General features: G+C 41.3%; 2 protein-coding genes across 5 annotated transcripts in view; one reads left to right on the forward strand and one right to left on the reverse strand.

Moving 5' to 3' along the window:
• Window positions 1–6,819: 6,819 nt before the first annotated feature.
• LOC119174642 (transmembrane protein 242) lies at window positions 6,820–9,147 on the reverse strand. The gene is made up of 4 exons (XM_037425630.2): window positions 8,956–9,147; window positions 8,791–8,891; window positions 8,577–8,714; window positions 6,820–7,083 (listed from the first exon to the last, which is right to left on the reverse strand). Exons 1-4 carry the CDS (start codon window positions 9,011–9,013, stop codon window positions 6,943–6,945), a joined length of 438 nt encoding a protein of 145 aa, XP_037281527.2. The 5' UTR covers window positions 9,014–9,147; the 3' UTR covers window positions 6,820–6,942.
• A 215-nt stretch (window positions 9,148–9,362) lies between these two features.
• The window catches only part of app (Palmitoyltransferase app), a 31,843-nt gene continuing 23,250 nt past the window's right edge, over window positions 9,363–17,955 (forward strand). For all 4 annotated transcript variants that reach the window (XR_005110215.2, XR_005110214.2, XM_037425628.2 and 1 more), the window contains exons 1-4: window positions 9,363–10,031; window positions 12,493–12,653; window positions 14,649–14,807; window positions 16,298–16,435. Coding sequence is in view for 2 of the 4 variants with exons in the window: in XM_037425628.2 (XP_037281525.2) it covers window positions 9,796–10,031; window positions 12,493–12,653; window positions 14,649–14,807; window positions 16,298–16,435 (694 nt within the window). In the remaining 2 variants the exon portion in view is untranslated. The remainder of the gene's footprint in view (window positions 10,032–12,492; window positions 12,654–14,648; window positions 14,808–16,297; window positions 16,436–17,955) is intronic.

Raw genomic sequence — 17,955 nt, forward strand, 5'->3', positions numbered from 1 at the left:
AACAAAGCAAAGTTCACAATTCAGCGCCGCCTGCCCAGTGCGCGTTGCTGTACAAGGCGGAGTATATACGTCGCTTTTCGATATTTGAGGACACCGATCGAGGTCAGGCGTTTCCAAACGCTATGGGCTCAGGGAAAATGCCAAGAACTTTCAAAATACCCATGAATCCGAGCGAACTTATTCTAGCCAGACACTCCTGTACTGAGGATAGGATATTGGCTTGACACGAATGTACACTTGGTAAAATTTCGACCTCTTTATTGCGCCTGGAGAAAGATGAGTGTGGCAGGTATAACGTTCCAAATGATGCATTGATTACTTGTGCAGTGTATCCACTGAGCTTGTGCTTTCAGGCCATGATTTAGTTAGAGACAAGAGATGAAAAGTTCTAGTGATAGTGGCATGATATTGGCTCGGATGCCTCCAGCCTAAAAAAAAACAAACAAGCTTGGAAACCCGTCACCTCGTTGTTAGTGCAATAAGAAGCAAATGAACATATTTCCATGTTGGGGTGGGAATATGTATGAAACTGTCAAAACAGCAAGGTGGCCTAACAGACCGAAAAAATCTTTTTCCAGGCTATCCCAGTGAGATTGGATGTACACGGTGCGTTTAAATGCAGGAAGTGCTCCGTAATAACGGCTCTTTACAGCACAGTGAGCACTTCGCGACGTATTGTTGTGCCGCTTTTTGAGCAAACACCTATGGCCTGTTTGTAGCTGTTCCCAAAATGCGGGATGCCGTCGCTGTTGCATGCTGCATTTTACTCGCCTGTGTCTTCTTTACATCGATTGCAGTGCACACAATCTTTTATTTTTTCAGGGGTGAAGTGTGCCGCTTGCTGACAACCATTTTTCTTCGTCTCGTTTCACCTGAAGTTCTTTTGCATTTATTAGCCACTTCGTTCTTTGAGGCTGAGCCAAAGTGCACTTCAATTCACAAAGCTGGCTAAAGCGCACCATACTTTTTGTGACGCAAGTTGTGCTTATGCTATGAAAGACTGCCTTGCCTTGGTAATGCCTGCCTCCTACCTTTTAAGGCAAAAGATGTCTCAGGAGAAAAGTTTTTTTTTTCGTTTTTGTTTTGATTTGACAGTTCTAAGTACTACTTCGCGAAAATGTCGCTATAGCAGTGTCCTAGCTGCCTTTTTTATCAGCATCATGTGGCTTTCTAGCTAGCAGCAGAGGAAGCTCACCATTGTCACAGGAATCTACATCACATCTTGAAGAACGTCCATTTTGGTGGTACTATCACAATGTTTAGCTGTGACTTGTGGATTAGGAAATGGCAGAGACACGGAAAACACGGCTGTATTTACACTGTCTGTGCGCTTGCAGTTACGTACAAGATGTCAAACCTCATGACGAAGTGTCGTCTGGCACAAAGATACCTTTGTTACATCTAACATTCATTATAATCGTTTGTTACTCACTGATATTGGAGAGAAAAACTTTATTTACATTGTTGTATTGTATACTATCATACATTATATTCACTTTATGTCAAGATCCAGTGGTATAGCTACAAGCGAACCCTGACATGAACAAAAGACTTTATTATGCCCAGTGCTTTATTATATTTGATAATTTTTGTATGCAAGAAAATCTTAATTTATGTATGTCTATCAATAATTTGTTCTGTCCGTATTCATTACATCGATCTTCAATTGTAGTGACAAGTTAGGTATATGGTAAATGCATTTTCATTATGCCTATTTCTTTATTAGCTAACGAGCAACTTTTGTCTGGAGTACATTCTCCACTCGTGATCTATGTGACGAAAAACCCAACACCAGGCTGTGCTCCTGGCCCCTTCTTTCTTATATATTTATATATTAGAACTCTAGTGATCTGAAGGGGTAAAGATGTCTTGGTCTGTAGAGCTATATTGTCAAGCATTAAGACTGAGGCTTCTTTGACCAACAACCCAGCTATGGGTGAGGTTTCGGTAACAGTGGTGTATACATATACTTCTCTCAACAGGTGAAAAATCTTGATTCAATGATTCATGCAAAACAAAACGTTCTCATTCATGCTGGGACAAATGCGCTTCCCAGGTATTAGTTACCAAGCACAGTAACTGTACTTTTGGGACAGAATAGTAGGCTGTTGTTAGGTGGTACAGGAAGGGGGGGGGGCGGGGGAGGTATGTGTGTGTGCTTGCAGATAAGAGCAGTGTGTAGAGCCTGATTTATTGCTCAGTTTTGCAACACTTCTCGTAGAGTCATTGTAGTTGACGAGGGTGTGGCTACAGCTCGTAGAGCTGCATTTGCTTTAGATGGGTAACTGCAATTGCAGACTACAAAGGATTAAATATGCAAACAGGCCTCGCTTAAAAAAAAACGGACGTAGATGCCTTGTACGACGACCTTCCCTACCGCAATTCTTGCTGAATGTTTCTGGCTGTTTAGGCAAAGTGCAGCTACCAACAACGACAAGGTAAACAATCAAAGCAGACGACAGTGCTTTAAAAATAAGTTTGAAGCACACACTGACAGTTTGAAGCACACACTAATTAACAAACAAATAAGTTTGAAGCACACACTAATTAACATTGTGCTTCAGTGCTGGAGTTTCAACTAGTCCCTTAACGATGCAATTTAACTTCTTCCTGAACTTATAAGCTTGGTTTGGCCATGTCGTATTTATATATTCCTTGATAATGATAGCAATCGAAAGTGTTTAGGTGAAAATGAAAATGCACATTGCATATGCACCTGCCTAATAAGAGTACGTAAAGCAATAGTGCGTACCAAATCAATGTCAAATCCGCTCTGGTTGAATTGTATCTGTGGTGATCCCAACTTCGGTTGTTCTGGAATTGGGTTAGCTGTGGAGTATCTTTTGCGACTTATGGAATTCTGTTATTATTTTGCGGCACCATTTTTTACTCGTTCTCGATGATGAACTGCTCATTTTCTTTTGCGACTCTCGCACGTGCCAGCTTGCACAGCGTTTTGGACATACCAGTGACACGTTACATGCTGGACGTACATCATCGCTTACTCGCGAAAGCAGCTTAGAGTAGTCTTTTGGCCATTCTATATTTAAGAGCAAGCGACGTACACTATGAAATGTATGATCTGCACTATTTTTGTACACACGTTTTGGGAAGGCTTCGGCCCGAAAGTCAACTGTGTTGATGGACCAAACCTTCTTGTTTTCTTTTTACCGAGCCTAGAAATATTCTCGCAAAACCCTTTCCCCATTCTCCATTTTTTCCCACGTGTCGCACGCAGCTGGTGTCGTAACGACTGATGAAACCGGTCACTCTCTAATCTATACAGAACTCTCGCTCCAGCATGCTTTGGCTTGTGGCTTTGCATAGAACTCTCATCGTGCTTCACTGTGGGTGTCAGTAGGCGGGTAGACGAAATGCACAGGGACTACCGTCTTTTTTGCTGCTGGTATTTCTTGTAATCATCTCTTTCAGTGCTGGCACGAGTGGCTGCTGTAGAAAGCCCTCTGATGTATATGATTTGTTGTGTATGTTCTACGACATATATTTACTCGTAGCAGACGACGTGCTCTGCCGTCTGCCATGCACTGTTACGAAAAATCTGCAGTCTGTATGTGGGTGTACACACTTCACTCTGCCAAGCACTGCCTCTCAGTGTTTCTGACTGGTTCTTTGTGGTATAGTCTTTCATTGAAATCATAGGAATAACGCCGCTGCTATTTTCAGTGGCTTGATCACGTTGCTACTACAATCTCTAAAACTTAAAATGAAGCCGCTGGTATAGCATGCCTTTATTTTAACTGAGCTTCAAAAGCTTGTTCAAGAGCTGGTTCAAGAGAGTATGAGAAGCAAAGTCTGTAGTGAGCTGTTTGCTTCGATGACAAGCTGTTTCACACTTGCAAGCATTCCTAACACATTCATTGGACTCTTGGAAACTATTAGTGGTGACCTGCTTTGTGAGACTTTAATGAGCTAGGTAAATTCTTAAGGACACAATTAATCTCCTACTGTACAACTAAAGTGATTAAAAATGCAAGGTATTTGCTATCAAATATGTAATATTCTTATGCATTACAGATTGATGAATAAGTACTGCATTAAAAAAAAAAAGTATTGTATCGCAGGTACACAGGATAACGGAAACAAAGATGCATGGATGCAGCTGCATTTTTACTAAGTGGGTATGAAAACATCTCACAAAAAGTTAAATAGCTTGCACATGAGCTATATCATAAATAACCAGACAAAAATAACTAAATAGCACTGTGCTAACTACAACAAAGGCAAAGCACAAACATTAAAGAGCCAGGCCGATATTTCGGATTGAAAATAAATCGTGAAGTGCAGCTCCAAGTCGATAAGCACGTGCAGTGAGCATTCGAGCCACGTGAAGGCAATGTGGAGAGTTTTGTCTCAGAATTTCGCCATATTGCTCGGTCTATGCAGCTGTTCTTTCTTTTCACGCGATTTTGAAGAACATGATTTGCTGTTGAGTCGCTCATAGAAACAGGTTGCAATCATGAAGCAAACGGCATCACTCCCATCAGCGACAGCTTTCCGATATTCGGTAACTGCATTTTTTAGTTGCCTGCCTCAAAGGATGATGGCCCTAGTTTGCTGCCTTAAGACACTGCTGTGCCTCGCACTGGTGCCTCTTGGTCTACTGTGCCTGCAATGTTGAAAGCTGCCAATTGCTCATATTTTTCCAACGCAGAGGTGTTGGACATTGAGTGCTCGCATTGCCACCAAGCTGGGCCGACCTCGATGAGTGCATTGTCACAGATTGATCAATTTCCAGAGTTGCTGTTTTCTTGCAACTTCTCTCGCATAACCATCGTCCTAGTCAGCTGGCAACTGCTAGGCAAGTCAATTTGTCGAGTGATGTTGCGCGAAACTCGTTTAGGGGTGACTGGTGGGTCTTCAGCGCCACCTGAAGAATCGTCATCGTACTCTTGCATATTCCTTGCAGAGTCGAATGATCCGTGCTGGGAACTTGATGTTCACGAAATTTAGAACTAGTCTTTTGTCATCATAATGACTCCGACTTCTTGTAACCAAGGGGGATACACGCCCTCTCTTGTTTGTCTCTACCATTAAAGACGTGCCGCAGGGCTTACTAGTAAGCCGTATGGATTACCTTAGAGGGGTCAATTCTGACGGGGTACATTATTGTTTTAAAAAATTTACTTATTATTTTGCATCGTTAATTTCAATATAGCTGTTTGCTCACCACTGTAGGATGACAGTTACCTTGAAAACTTAATTTTGGTTGAGTCAATTCCAAAATTAAGTATAGCTTGGAGAGATTCCCAGGATGCCTTTTAGTTAGTGAAATATTCAAAAAGGCAGATTTCTGAACAAGTCATCATACCTCCATTTTTTTACGGACTTCCTCAAACGGCAAGATAGAGGCTTTGCCTAGACAAGAAAACATTTTCAATGATGCGTTTCATTTTGTCACTAGGATGGGGGTAGTGTTTTATTTTACTTTATAGCAAGAAGTATTAAGCTGAAATTTCGTCATTAATAATGGACTGGTGATTGCTATGCATCACCTGCTTTTGCATACCTTTGCATATTTTGATGCCACGCAGGAAATTGAGTGTTTGTTACACAAGCAACATAACTATTCTGTGACAATGACCTCACTGAGGGCAGTCTTCACAATCTCAAGAGAGATGCTCTGTGTTGTAATCACACTATGCAGGTGTCGGGAGCGTAGATCTGATATATTTGCCAGCTAGATGCCTTCGCAATTGCTAAAGCAATGCATGCAACTTGCGTTTGCGAGCTTGATTGGAACCAATGAGACGTCTTATATACAGGCTGCCTGAAGTGTATGCTGTTGTAATGTTGAAAGCTGTGTACGAAATAAATATTTTACAAATGCAAACATTGCAAGGCTTCTGCGACTCCATCATCAACAAACACACTCAATGCAAACCATTAGGTGCACATGCAATGCACAGAAAAACATCAGTGAAACATGATGGTATTAGTGACCACAATCTTGTGTGTTCTTTAGAGAGTGCCAACACAACACTCCAACAAATTCATCAAAGAACTCAAGTGGCGTGACTCAATAGCAATATACTCAAGTGGCGTGACTCGATAGAAATATACAGACTCCTATATAGCTTTCTTCTTTGAATTACTTAAACACTGTACGACACTAGGTAAGCTACTATACATTACCCACATCATCATTAATGTCAGTTTGAGCATCACGGGTTACCAATGAGTATATTAGGTTATCTTAGATGAGTACAGTAAAGCCTGTGCAATAGCTTTTAACTGGAAAGACAATTCCTACATTGTTATTAAACTGGAGAGCTTGCAATTAATTGCAATCCACTAGTAATAATATCGAGCAAATCTCTTTTTACATTTTAAATAGAATCTCTGTTGTAGGTTAAAAAGTGTCATGATGCGATTAACTACACATGGTATGTTCTGAAATGCACAGTTGAATTTTTGTACTCGGATTTGTAATTGGCACGAATGTATTATTTTACACTTTCATATGGGTGCATTCCACACATTTGACGTACTCATTGATCAATTTGTGGGGTTTACGTCCCCGAACCACCATATGATTATGAAAGACGCCGTAGTTGAGGGCTCCGGAAATTTCAACAACCTGGGGTTTTTTAACCTGAGCACACAGGCCTACAACATATCTGTCTCCATCGGAAATGCAGCCGCCGCAGCCGGGATTTGATCCCGCGACCTGCGGGTCAGCAGCTGAGTACCTTAACTACTAGACCACCGCGGTGGGGCCATTTGACATACTGGCTTAAACTGTTTATAGAGACTATCACTTGAATATTTATTGTATCTACTAAAAAATGGGACAGGGCATTTCGTGACTAGTGAAAAAATTTGTTTAATGTGTTCAATTTTATACAGTGATTAAACGGGGTCAGTCCAATCACAAGAGACAAGTCTAGGACTTTTGCAAAGTTTTTCACGCAATACACAGTTTTATGTTCCCTTCTTTTTATCGCTTTCCTCAATTACATAGTTTAAAAGGTCTCGTAATGAAGAAAATTCAGTTCGTCCTTGTGGCTCATTTTTCGGTATTCGTGGGAGAAATGAGCCAACCTTCAGTCTGAATTCTTGCAGCTGTAAAGATACGAAAGGAAGACACTCAGTGGCAGTGTCAAGCTTGATTTAAGACACACAGCTGTAGTAAGCATTGTATAAAGCACAACGCAGTAAAGGTAACCTAATGTCACCCACACTTATTCCTGTGGTTCTTTGCAGAACAATGAATAATATGACTCAGCTGCTGGGTTTAATATGCCCAGCCAAACTCGGCATTATTTGGGCATTCAATAATGGCCCTTTTACCACTGTTGTAAGTCCTGTTACGTAAACTAGTTATGCATAGACAGCTTATTTTGCATTACAGTGAATCGGTTAAACACTTGATAGAAGTGCGGAGTGCTGTACCATGGATATAAAGCTAGTCACTATGCACCACATTCCAGACGTTCTAATAATATAAAGCAGTTCTAATATGAAAAACAACCAGTCGGCCTCTGTGGTTACCATGCCATCTGCTGCCACGCCGTTTTCTATTCTATTCTTACCTGACTGCAGTCAGGTAAGAATAACAGTAATGATAAAAACATGTATGCAAAGTAGTACGAGTGTTCTGGACTGGAGTGATTGGTTCATTAGTCGAAGGCCAGTTCCGCGGCTGAAACATCAGCATTGTAGCAGAGCAGCAAAAAAAATAAATAAAAGAACAAGGCAGTGAACACACAGGACACAGCGCTGATGCTGTGTGCTCCCGTTTTTTCACGCTGTTCTGCCACACTGGGCGGGAATGTTTACTTATTTATTGGTACTGCAATCCCCTGGAGGGATTTTAGCAGGTGGGTACAAAAGACGTAAACATCAGCATATAACACCAGGCAAACAGATAGAACAGCCTATCACATTTCACATAGTAGGCAGCCATATAACACAAAGCAAACAAATAACTATCACTTACGTTTTACTACGTAAACAAACGTAACAAAATTTTACCGATGACACATCACTCTCATTTTAAGAAAAGAAAACAGAACTAGCACACAAGTAAAATTATTTTCTCTGTTGTTCCAGACCAGCGGCAAAGGATGTTAAAGACTGTGTTGTGACTTGATGGTTATTTAAACTATTCCAATCCTGCACCGTTCTGGGGAAAAAAGAATATTTGAAGCAGTTATTGCGGGTACGAAAGGGAGTTATTGTACGATCAAGGCGTTGTCTGGTGGCGTAACCTGAAGAAAATGAAATAATTTTTCCAATATCTATCTTGTAATGCCCATTAATTATTTGATATAAATATTTTAATCGGGATATGCGGTTTCTTTCTGAAAGTGAAAGTAAGTTAGCTCTTACTAACAGTTCATTTACCGAGGTTCGTCCATAACTGTTATATATGAAGCGAACGGCTCTTCTTTGTACATTTTCGACTTTATGAATGTTAGTTTGAGTAAATGGATCCCAGATCACTGCAGCATAATCAAGTATGGGGAGGACTAAGCAAGAATATATACGGACAGATGAAGGGGAGAGTTTCAAAGTCCCCTTGGATGTCAATGTTATCACAAATGTGGGCTCACATCAGAAACTCCCATCGCCTTCCACGCCAGGAAACAGAAAATTGAAAACCCCGTCACAGAATACACCGTTCCTCTTCCAAGAGCTCGCAACGCTAGCCTAGAGCCGCTTTCGTGGAGCTTCTGCGATGCAGTCAAACCCTGCACATCGAAATACGAAGGGGTGAGTACAATACCCACGCGACCACAGTGAAGTCAGAGTTGGAGCACGACCCACCTCGGCAAAGTTTTCGGGGTCCCGCTTTTTCGCCTGCGCCAGCGTCATACCAAACCCAAATGTTGCCGCAGCTCCGGCGACGCCAGCAAGAAACGCAGCTTCTGCAATTAAAAGCACAAATTTGTAGCTGTTGGTGCCTGCGCCTAAAGAAACTCGTAAAAGTACCTGCATATTTCTTTCCTTTATCACCGTTGCTGCCATAGAGCTCTGAATTTTGATCCATCACAGACTATTCCAAACAAACAGTGCTCAGAACTTTGATAACACCATACTAGAGAGTCAAAGTAGTTTAGTATGTGGTTTAGTACACTACACGTGCCGACACGGCTTTATATCCTACATTTGTTTTGACATCTGCAGGCCTAGCAATCTTACAAGTTTTGCAATTATGCTATGGCAGCACTGTCAGGTACAAGTAAGCACAAAAAAAGTGTTATTTGACAGTTAAAAAAAACAAAATTTGCTATTATACAACAATACAACAATAATTTTGTTATTTTTGTTTTATTTTGAAGGGAAAAGTGTTATATATGCTAAAATAAAACATTGTAAGATCGCGCCTACCGCGCTCTTGGGGGTAGGTGCCCTTCTTGTTAAGTGGGCAAAACTGCAGTTTTTACTCTGCAGCTTGCGCCTGCGTTTTTTGACGTAAACTTTCTGGCCTGCTGGTTTCGGGCGACTCGCATTTACCGTTCGCGGAATCATCGTATTTCTATCCACCACTGCTTCCCCGGCATGTAGGCAGTCTTTTTCGCTGCACTGCTCTCGGCAATGACTCGTCAACCGTTCTCGCTCTCGGACCGCCGTGACCGTATCTCGTTGTGTGACCCCTTTGCCGTGTGATGTGTGGATGGACGGTGTTTTCATCAAGTTTACGCGTGTCCCTAGGCCTAAGCCCGTGCTCCGAGCCACCTCTAGGGCCTCATGAGCGCTAACTGCTCGCCAAATCACTAAGAAATCACAGACTGCAAAGCGAAGACTCGAGGGGCCACCGGCAACCGACCGATGGTAGGAGAGACCTCTTACTCCAAAGTCTCTACCATACTGCCGCCCGGCGTACCTGCATTCGAGGACGGCCACTGCAAAGATAACATGCCGCAAGTCGTCAAGAAATGGCAAGTCTTCCCGGGAAGAAACAAGTTCTACTGCGACGGCAGGCTCATGATGGCGAGACAGACGGGCGTCTTCTACGTCACCGTCGTGCTGATCGTCGGGACTTGCACGCTGTTTTTTGTGTGCGAGTGAGTATCAGTTCCCCGCAACGGGCCATCGGTGGTCCGTCAGCCGATACGCACGTCTTCTCCGTGAACCGGTCATGTGTGTCGACGGGCCTACGCAATTAGTGGGCCGACTTCAGCGCTTCTAGGCCAACGACAATGCTCGTAGCGCGCACTTGAACGTGCCAATTTTTATTTAGCGAACCTGTCCTTCCAGTTGGTTCTTGCCGCTTTGTACCTCCCCTCCCGTAATCGTGTTTAGCGGTCACCCGTTCTCGTCCTGCGAGCACTCCGATGATTGGGTTGTGACCATGCTGACTTGCCTCACTAGGATCATCGGAGTCTCCACCGTTTAATGCTTAACGAATGAATGGCGCGAGTGCCGAGGGGTTGTATTTGTGACCTTCGGGTCAACTTTCGGATATTGTTACGTGTCTTTGTGCGATAATTGCGGAAGTGTGCAACACTCATCAAGTGACGCGCATCGCATTTGACAGATGTGCATGCACTATTCGTGCAACTAACACGCTACTTATGTTTTCTTAGCAACACGCTGCAATGTATTAGTTGAGTACGAGACGTTCAGGAATGCTTGGTGGTCATAAAGCATAATCTGTAAACAACTTTTGATTGTCCGTATTCTTTTTATGATAGGAAAATATTTGCCGAGCTCCGTGTGCATGTATGCTCTAGCGACCATTTGTTTTAGAGATACTATGGCAGTCATAGGCTCGTTATCAGTGAAAAGTAGCATTATCCTGGCTTTCCTTTTGTTTAGCTGGTAATCCGGGGCAGTGCCAGGAGGGGGCTGTTCGGCAGCCCCACCCCTGTCGTCCAAAATTTCTGTCCATGTCAATATCAGCAAACATTGTCAAAACACACAATATAAGTTTCCCCGCTACCCTGCCCCTCCAAGTAAACTGTCGTGGGTGGTCCCCCTCTCTCCCCCATTATTAAAAATAAACCTGGTGCCACCCATGCTGGTTATCTTGGGCGTTGAGTGGTTACAGCAAACTTTATGTGGATGAACGAAAGACAGCAGTGTCTGTGTTTCTCCTTCTGCCATTTGTTTGTCCAAAGTTTGCTGTAGCCCCTCAAACATACTTGCACGTTGTTTTTTTTGTGTGTGTGTGTGTCCAAGTTGGTACAAATTTCCAAAAACTGGCACCAGTCGTCGGTGGTCTGTCAGCTGATCCGCAATTTGTCGCATCATCTCGGCGAACAGGTCATGCGTGTCGCAAGTGAAGAGGTCGCATCCTTTGTGATGCCGGCAGGAGTGTTCCACACTCGCCGCCACGGCTACTAGCAGTGCTGACTAACACACTCACATTTAAAATACATATATATACCCTACAAAGTGGTTGGGGGGGGGGGGATGATTGTCGTTCTAGCTCAGTTGGTAGAGCTTTGGACATGTTATTTGAAGGTCGCATGTTCGGTCCCTGCCAGCAGAGAGTTATTTTTCCGTCCACTTTACTTTCTTTGTATATTCATCAAAATACATCCCCGCAAATAAGATCCACTATTCCATCCTGGGCTTTCTTGTCTGTCAGTTCTAATTAATGTTGTGTAATACCGTTATAATGAGCATTTGAGTGAACCACTTAATAGGCTTCAATACGATAACTTGTTACAGTTGCTGCCTTAATCTAATGCCATCATGATGGTATTCTAAGAGTGATAATTTATATGTTAGATACAGACAATACATTTTCATTTAAATTGGTAACTGCCCCGCCGCGGTGGTCTAGTGGCCAAGGTACTAGGCTGCTGACCCGCAGTTCGCAGGTTCATATTCCGGCTGCGGCGGCTGCATTTTCGATGGAGGCGGAAATGTTGTAGGCCCGTGTGCTCAGATTTGGGAACCCCAGGTGGCAGAAATTTCCGGAGCCCTCCACTACGGTGTCTCTCATAATCATATGGTGGTTTTGGGACGTTAAACCCCACAAATCAATCAATCATTAAATTGGTAACTGTGACCATAAGACATGCTCTTTAATAAATAAACATATCGCTGGCAGGGACATTGACAGAAATTTTTTTTGGGCTTCCTTTCATGTATGTTACTACCAGTATTTCTGTATAGGCATGTACGCTATCCCCCCTTTTCCTTTGCTTATGCTACTGCATGGTATTGATGTTATCCATTACTGTTCGACCTTATCTCTTGGTTTTTTTGTTCCGCTGCTAAATTGTCATCACTTGTTATACACAACCATATCTGTTTTAGTGATCAACTAAAACATTGCTGTTCACACGTGAAAAATAGTGTGTTACAGTTGCAGTCTACTCGAACAAAAAAAAATTTAAGTACAAATTGTCCTCCAATGTAACTCACTAGCAGTACTGCCTGAAACTGTCTAATGTTGCGTTAGCTGCATACCAGCATTTTTACGGCTGTGCCACTCAAATTCAGAGATCGTGTGAATGATAAGTATTTGTCCCATTTGAATCGCACTTATCGGGCGCATCTTGTTTTGCGCAGTTGCCCTTACCTGGCTCGTGAGATCAGCCCCGCCATCCCAGCAGTGGCAGCAGTGTTGTTTCTGTTTGTGATGTCTGCACTGTTTAGAACTAGTTTTAGTGATCCTGGAGTCATTCCCAGGGCCAGTCCTGAAGAAGCAGCTGACATCGAAAAACAAATAGGTGAGACAGTGGCCCTAGCCATGCATTGCACACTGGCATACCTTCTCGACTTTTTTTTTTAGTGTGTGTACGTGTGTTTTGATTTTTTATGGTGTTTAATTGTATTTTCAAATGCTCAGCAAAGCTTCAAAGATCTTCTTTGCTGTAATGTGAATATACATATTTGTTTCGGTATAAATAAACTGACAAATATAGGCCGTTGTGGTAGCTCTGTTGGTAGAGCATCGAACGCGTTATTCGAAATAAACTGACAAATTGATATTTAACACCTGTAGTAGTCGCAATAGCAGACAAGTTTGATAAATATGACTCTACAAATTTTCATATATATATGGGCCTCGGGATGTGTTCAAGAGTTGCAAAGTCGTAGCATAGACTTTTCATCATACTGGCAGTGTGGTGATTGTCTACAACGCTCAGTGTGGGGGAAAAAAAAAAGTAAAATGCAGAGAAATATGCATATTTCACGGTGCTCAATAAATCATGCCCACCTTTTATATCGAGTAATTTTCTGTAAATGTGAAGGAGGGATCAATGGAAACTTTGAATTGGAAATGCCTTTAAGTGTCACTCGTCTTCAAGCATGGTTTTGTGTCAGCTTGACCATTTTGTAATTTTTTTCAATGCAAGATTCAACTAACAAAAATTACAGGCACCCTCGGCAGCTTGGCGTGTTCAACTATGCGTGCGTGTGTTATAGGATCCCAGCTAATGAAAACAAGTCGAGAGCTCCTATGACGTTCAATAGTCTGTATGTCTTTCGTGATTTTTATTATTTTTCAAACATTGACATAATTGGTGTTTTAAAACACTGCATAATTCCATCATGAGTTAGCAGTCTTGCTAGCTCAGTTGGGGCATCTGAGTTGTTAATATTAACAAGTGCTCGAACATTTCTTTAAAGTGCCCATAGTTTAAATAACCGGTAGTTTAAATAATTAGTGCAGTGTCGTGGCCAATTTCACATGGCAGCACGGATTGTGACTAAGTGACCGAACGCTTCTTACTGTATATTTGCGGTGCTTATGTATCCAGCACAAATTATTTGCAGTTTCAAAACTTCTCTGTTTATTTTGCACCACTTGTCAGGTAGGGTGACATCGCATACTGCCTGTGGAAATTTAATCGCAAGCATTTAAAAGACATAGTGACTACAATTAGCTTTCTGTGTTAGGTAGTTTCATGCATAACTAAAATGCTTAACATCTACAGTGCTTTTTCTCATACATGTTCGATCTCTGTGTCTAATCTTTCTTGATTGGACCATACACAATTGCAAGCCTGATATTGCTGGTCAGGACCTGTGTAACAAAGCATACTTCAGCATACCGTAACAGGGCATTAGACAAGTTGTCTGAAGGTTGTATGTTTGGTCCCTACATGGGACAAATTAGTTTTTCACCCTCTTTATTCTTTTTCATTTAGGTCATTATTAGCATACCACAGTTAAAACATATTAGTAATGTCGCTTATATGCATTCCTCACCATCGTTATTTGTTGGTTTCGTTAGGTTATATCTAACAAAAAGAAACAGGCCCTCGTTCAGTCCCCCCTCTTCCGTTCACAGCATACCAGAATGTTCAAAGTTTACTAAACAGGTCATGCCTTCGCAGACATTCACCACTCCTACGCCCTTCTTCTCACTTAATGAGAAGCGCACTGAACAATCATAAGGGTAATTTTGCAGTTAAAAAGTAAACTGCACAGTTTCGTTAGATTGTATCTAACAAAAAGAAACAGGCCCTCGTTCAGTCCTCTCTCTTCCGTTCACAGCATACCAGAACGTTCAAAGTTTACTAAACAGGTCATGCCTTCGCAGACATTCACCACTCCTACGCCCTTCTTCTCACTTAATGAGAAGTGCACTGAACAATCATAAGAGTAATCTTGCAGTTAAAAAGTAAACTGCGCAGGCACTTAACTTTACTTGGATGTCAACTTTTCCTCCTCTTTGATGTTAACACCAAAGTGAGCTTTCATTCTTCTCGCGGCAGAGGTGCCAAATGGGTCGAGCTCCCCGACTTTCCGGCCACCTCCCCGCACCAAAGAAGTGGTGGTGAGTGGCCAGACGGTCAAGCTCAAATATTGCTTCACGTGCAAGATATTCCGGCCTCCGAGGGCTTCTCACTGCAGTCTCTGTGACAATTGTGTTGGTAAGCCTCCACCTAGCTTCGTTTGTATTGTTGTTCATATTGTGTGTGCTTACTCACAAATGAGATTGATTTTAGTAAGTTCAGTGTGGCGTACCTTGGTTATGTGGCACATGTTTTTCATCATATGATCAAAACAAACATCATTTGCCAGTGATTACTTTGATCATAGTCTCCAATGCCATTAGCTTGCGGAAAGGGGAATGGATGCTAACAAGGCTGGTACTTAGGTAGGACGGGTTTCTTCTTGAGGCGGTTCTTTCTACTAACGAAAAGTTTTTGTAAAAATATGTTCTCTATGCTTTATAATTTATGCAAATTCAAAGAGCTGCTCAAAGTAATTGTCAGTCAAGCAAAGATACAAACAATATAACATGGCATGGTGTCATGTGGGAACTGTGCAGCTGCATTAATCTTAATAATTATTAATCAATCCTCATTAATTATGAATTAGAATATTGGGGAAACTCTGTATGTTACCTATAAATTTTAGGAAGCCTCTGGTGTCAAGATAATGCACTCAGATTGCCATTGATTGCGAAACGGGTTCGGTACCCAGAAAGTCATTAGTTTTTTTTTTTTTTATAGCAAACGAGTGTCATTACAAATATATGTCACTTGTTATAAGGGACGTCAGCTGGGCTGTATGGCATTGTTACCATTGTTGGGCAATGTTCTGGGCATAACATGTCCAGTCGTTTACTAGTGCCTTCATTCAAGCAGCACGTGCTACACATTCATGCAACACGTTTAAGTGAAGTGACTAAAATATTTAAGTAGAATGATTTCCTGAAAATGTCACGTGATATTTCGTTGCTACACTTTAAGGCATATAAAAATGAACTGGTTACGTGGAATCGTGTACTGTAAATTAATATACTTATGTTTTGTCTGGCGCCCGTGCTAGTTCTTTGAGGCACTTTGTTCACTGTTGTGTACACAACTTGTTTTTGATAGTTGTGATAGTTGTGACTTGGAAAAAGCAAGGTACGTTGAGGTTCGAAGGAATTGAGCTTCCTGTGTAATGAACGATTTCATTTAATTTCAATTTGTGGCACACTATTGTGCATGATCAGTTTGCCCAAGGCACTAGACTGTTCGTTGAGTAATTTAATGTGCTGCTATCTGCTAGTCACGTCAAAAGTATAATTTTTCTTTGTATGAAGTGACTGTATGTAATCGAAAGACGAATAGCCCTTTGTTTCTAGGCTAAGGTTTGGTTCTGTTTGTGTGAAAACAGAACATGATGACAGCTAGATAAATAGATATTTATTGATATACTACAGTTAATTGTTGAATATTGATATTATTTTTGTTGCAGTAGAATGTTGAATGTATTAAAATAATGTTTTGTAAAATTTACACTCTTCCCATGTGGTACATAAAAGGTTGAGCTTCGAGTAAGGTGATCATATTTGTCTTTTTGATATTTTATGCCCCATGTTCGGATAGCTGTGTATTACTAACACACTTCTTTTCTTTCTTCCCTTCAGAGAGGTTTGACCACCACTGCCCCTGGGTGGGCAACTGTGTAGGAAAAAGAAATTATCGGTACTTTTACGTATTCATCATTTCACTTGCCTTCCTGTGTGTCTTCGTATTTTCCTGCGTCATCACGCACATTGTCTTTGGTGAGTCATAAGTCTGCTCCTTACATTTCGTTAATGTGATCATTTTAAGTAATTAAAAATGCTTTATTGTGATTATTCATTGGTTATCTTCTGTTTTCCTAGTATTAAGGTTGGCAAAACCACTTTTCTGGAAAACTTCAAATTTATCTGACTAGTGAAAGTTTACAAAAAAAGAAAGTCCTGTTAGTTGCTGCAGATTGCGATCATATCGAAAGAGAAAAAAAAAACAAAGAAAATATGCAAACAAAGCTAGAATTTCAATTTGTTTTTTGTGTTATGCCCTCATATTGTGTTCAGTGGTTGCTTATTTTAGTGTTAGTACAATGAGTGTGGCTGAATGGAGCTGTCTTATTGAATCGTTCAACAAACTGAAACTACAACCCATTGGTCTTTCACATTAGCACATTGCTCGTTCCCATACATAGAACAGAAAATCGTGGTTTATAAAATCATCCTTCGTAGCACGCTCACTTTGAAGGGGCACTGAAGAGAAACCGTGACTTGGTTTAGATTGGCTGCACTCTGAGAACTCTAATGCTAGGTGTTTCACTATCATGAGTTCATTATTAGCGGAGAAAATAGAGGTTGAAGTTTCATTTTTGAATTTCGTGCCGAAATCTCCCCGTGTAATGTCAAAATTTCAAAATGTATTTTTCGTATTTTCATGACATCGGCTTGATGAAATTTTCTGAAAATTCGCACTTCACATGCTAGGTCTATGGCAGCCGTAGATGACAATGTGCTTAATTTTCTTTTTTCATCGATTAGAAGTTACTTAAGACCCAGTAGATGCCTTGAAAATTTACGATGTCGAGTTGTTTGGTGCGGGGATTTCAAGGTGGCGGCTCCATCTACATTTTCTTTTTGCAACTTATCTAACTTTCCAAGCATCTTGTCATGGTAAGAGTGGTGTTTTCAGAATTGCGAAATAGTACTTTACTAATAGTACACGAAAAATCATTCTGCTCTTTAGTGTCCCTTTAAGTGGTGAAAGCTTGTCAATCACTTTCAGGTACATTAGAAGGAGGCATGATTGTAATGAATGGTGTATAAATGCTTAGCTGTTATCAGGCACTACATTCTCTGTTCTTTGATTGATGGCATTTTTATTGTAGTAATACAAACTGTCATAAAATTGCCTTTTTCAGTAAATATTCACATGTAAGCAGACGCTGAGTAAGTTACAAAGGCTGATGTAGCTTTGAACTTTTGATCTATTAAAATAAAGCTGTCATGCACTGTCACATCTAAATGCTTATTATTAAAAGCTATTAAGATATTGGCCAGGGAATTAAATCTGTGCTCTTGTGGCTCTATGGCAGGGGCTACTCAGACATTGATGCTAGGAAACAACACATGAGCAATTCCTTAATTTTCATGATCCCCACCAGGAGTGCCTTTTGTAAACTCCAGAAACAACAAAATGTTGGACTTCATAGACAACCCAGAAGCAAACACTGTAGTGTTGTGTAACCACAACTGGTTATAGAGTTGCATGTGTGTTATAGCAACTGCATTTG

Source organism: Rhipicephalus microplus, chromosome 5, assembly GCF_043290135.1.
Source record: "Rhipicephalus microplus isolate Deutch F79 chromosome 5, USDA_Rmic, whole genome shotgun sequence".
Taxonomy (NCBI): domain Eukaryota; kingdom Metazoa; phylum Arthropoda; class Arachnida; order Ixodida; family Ixodidae; genus Rhipicephalus; species Rhipicephalus microplus.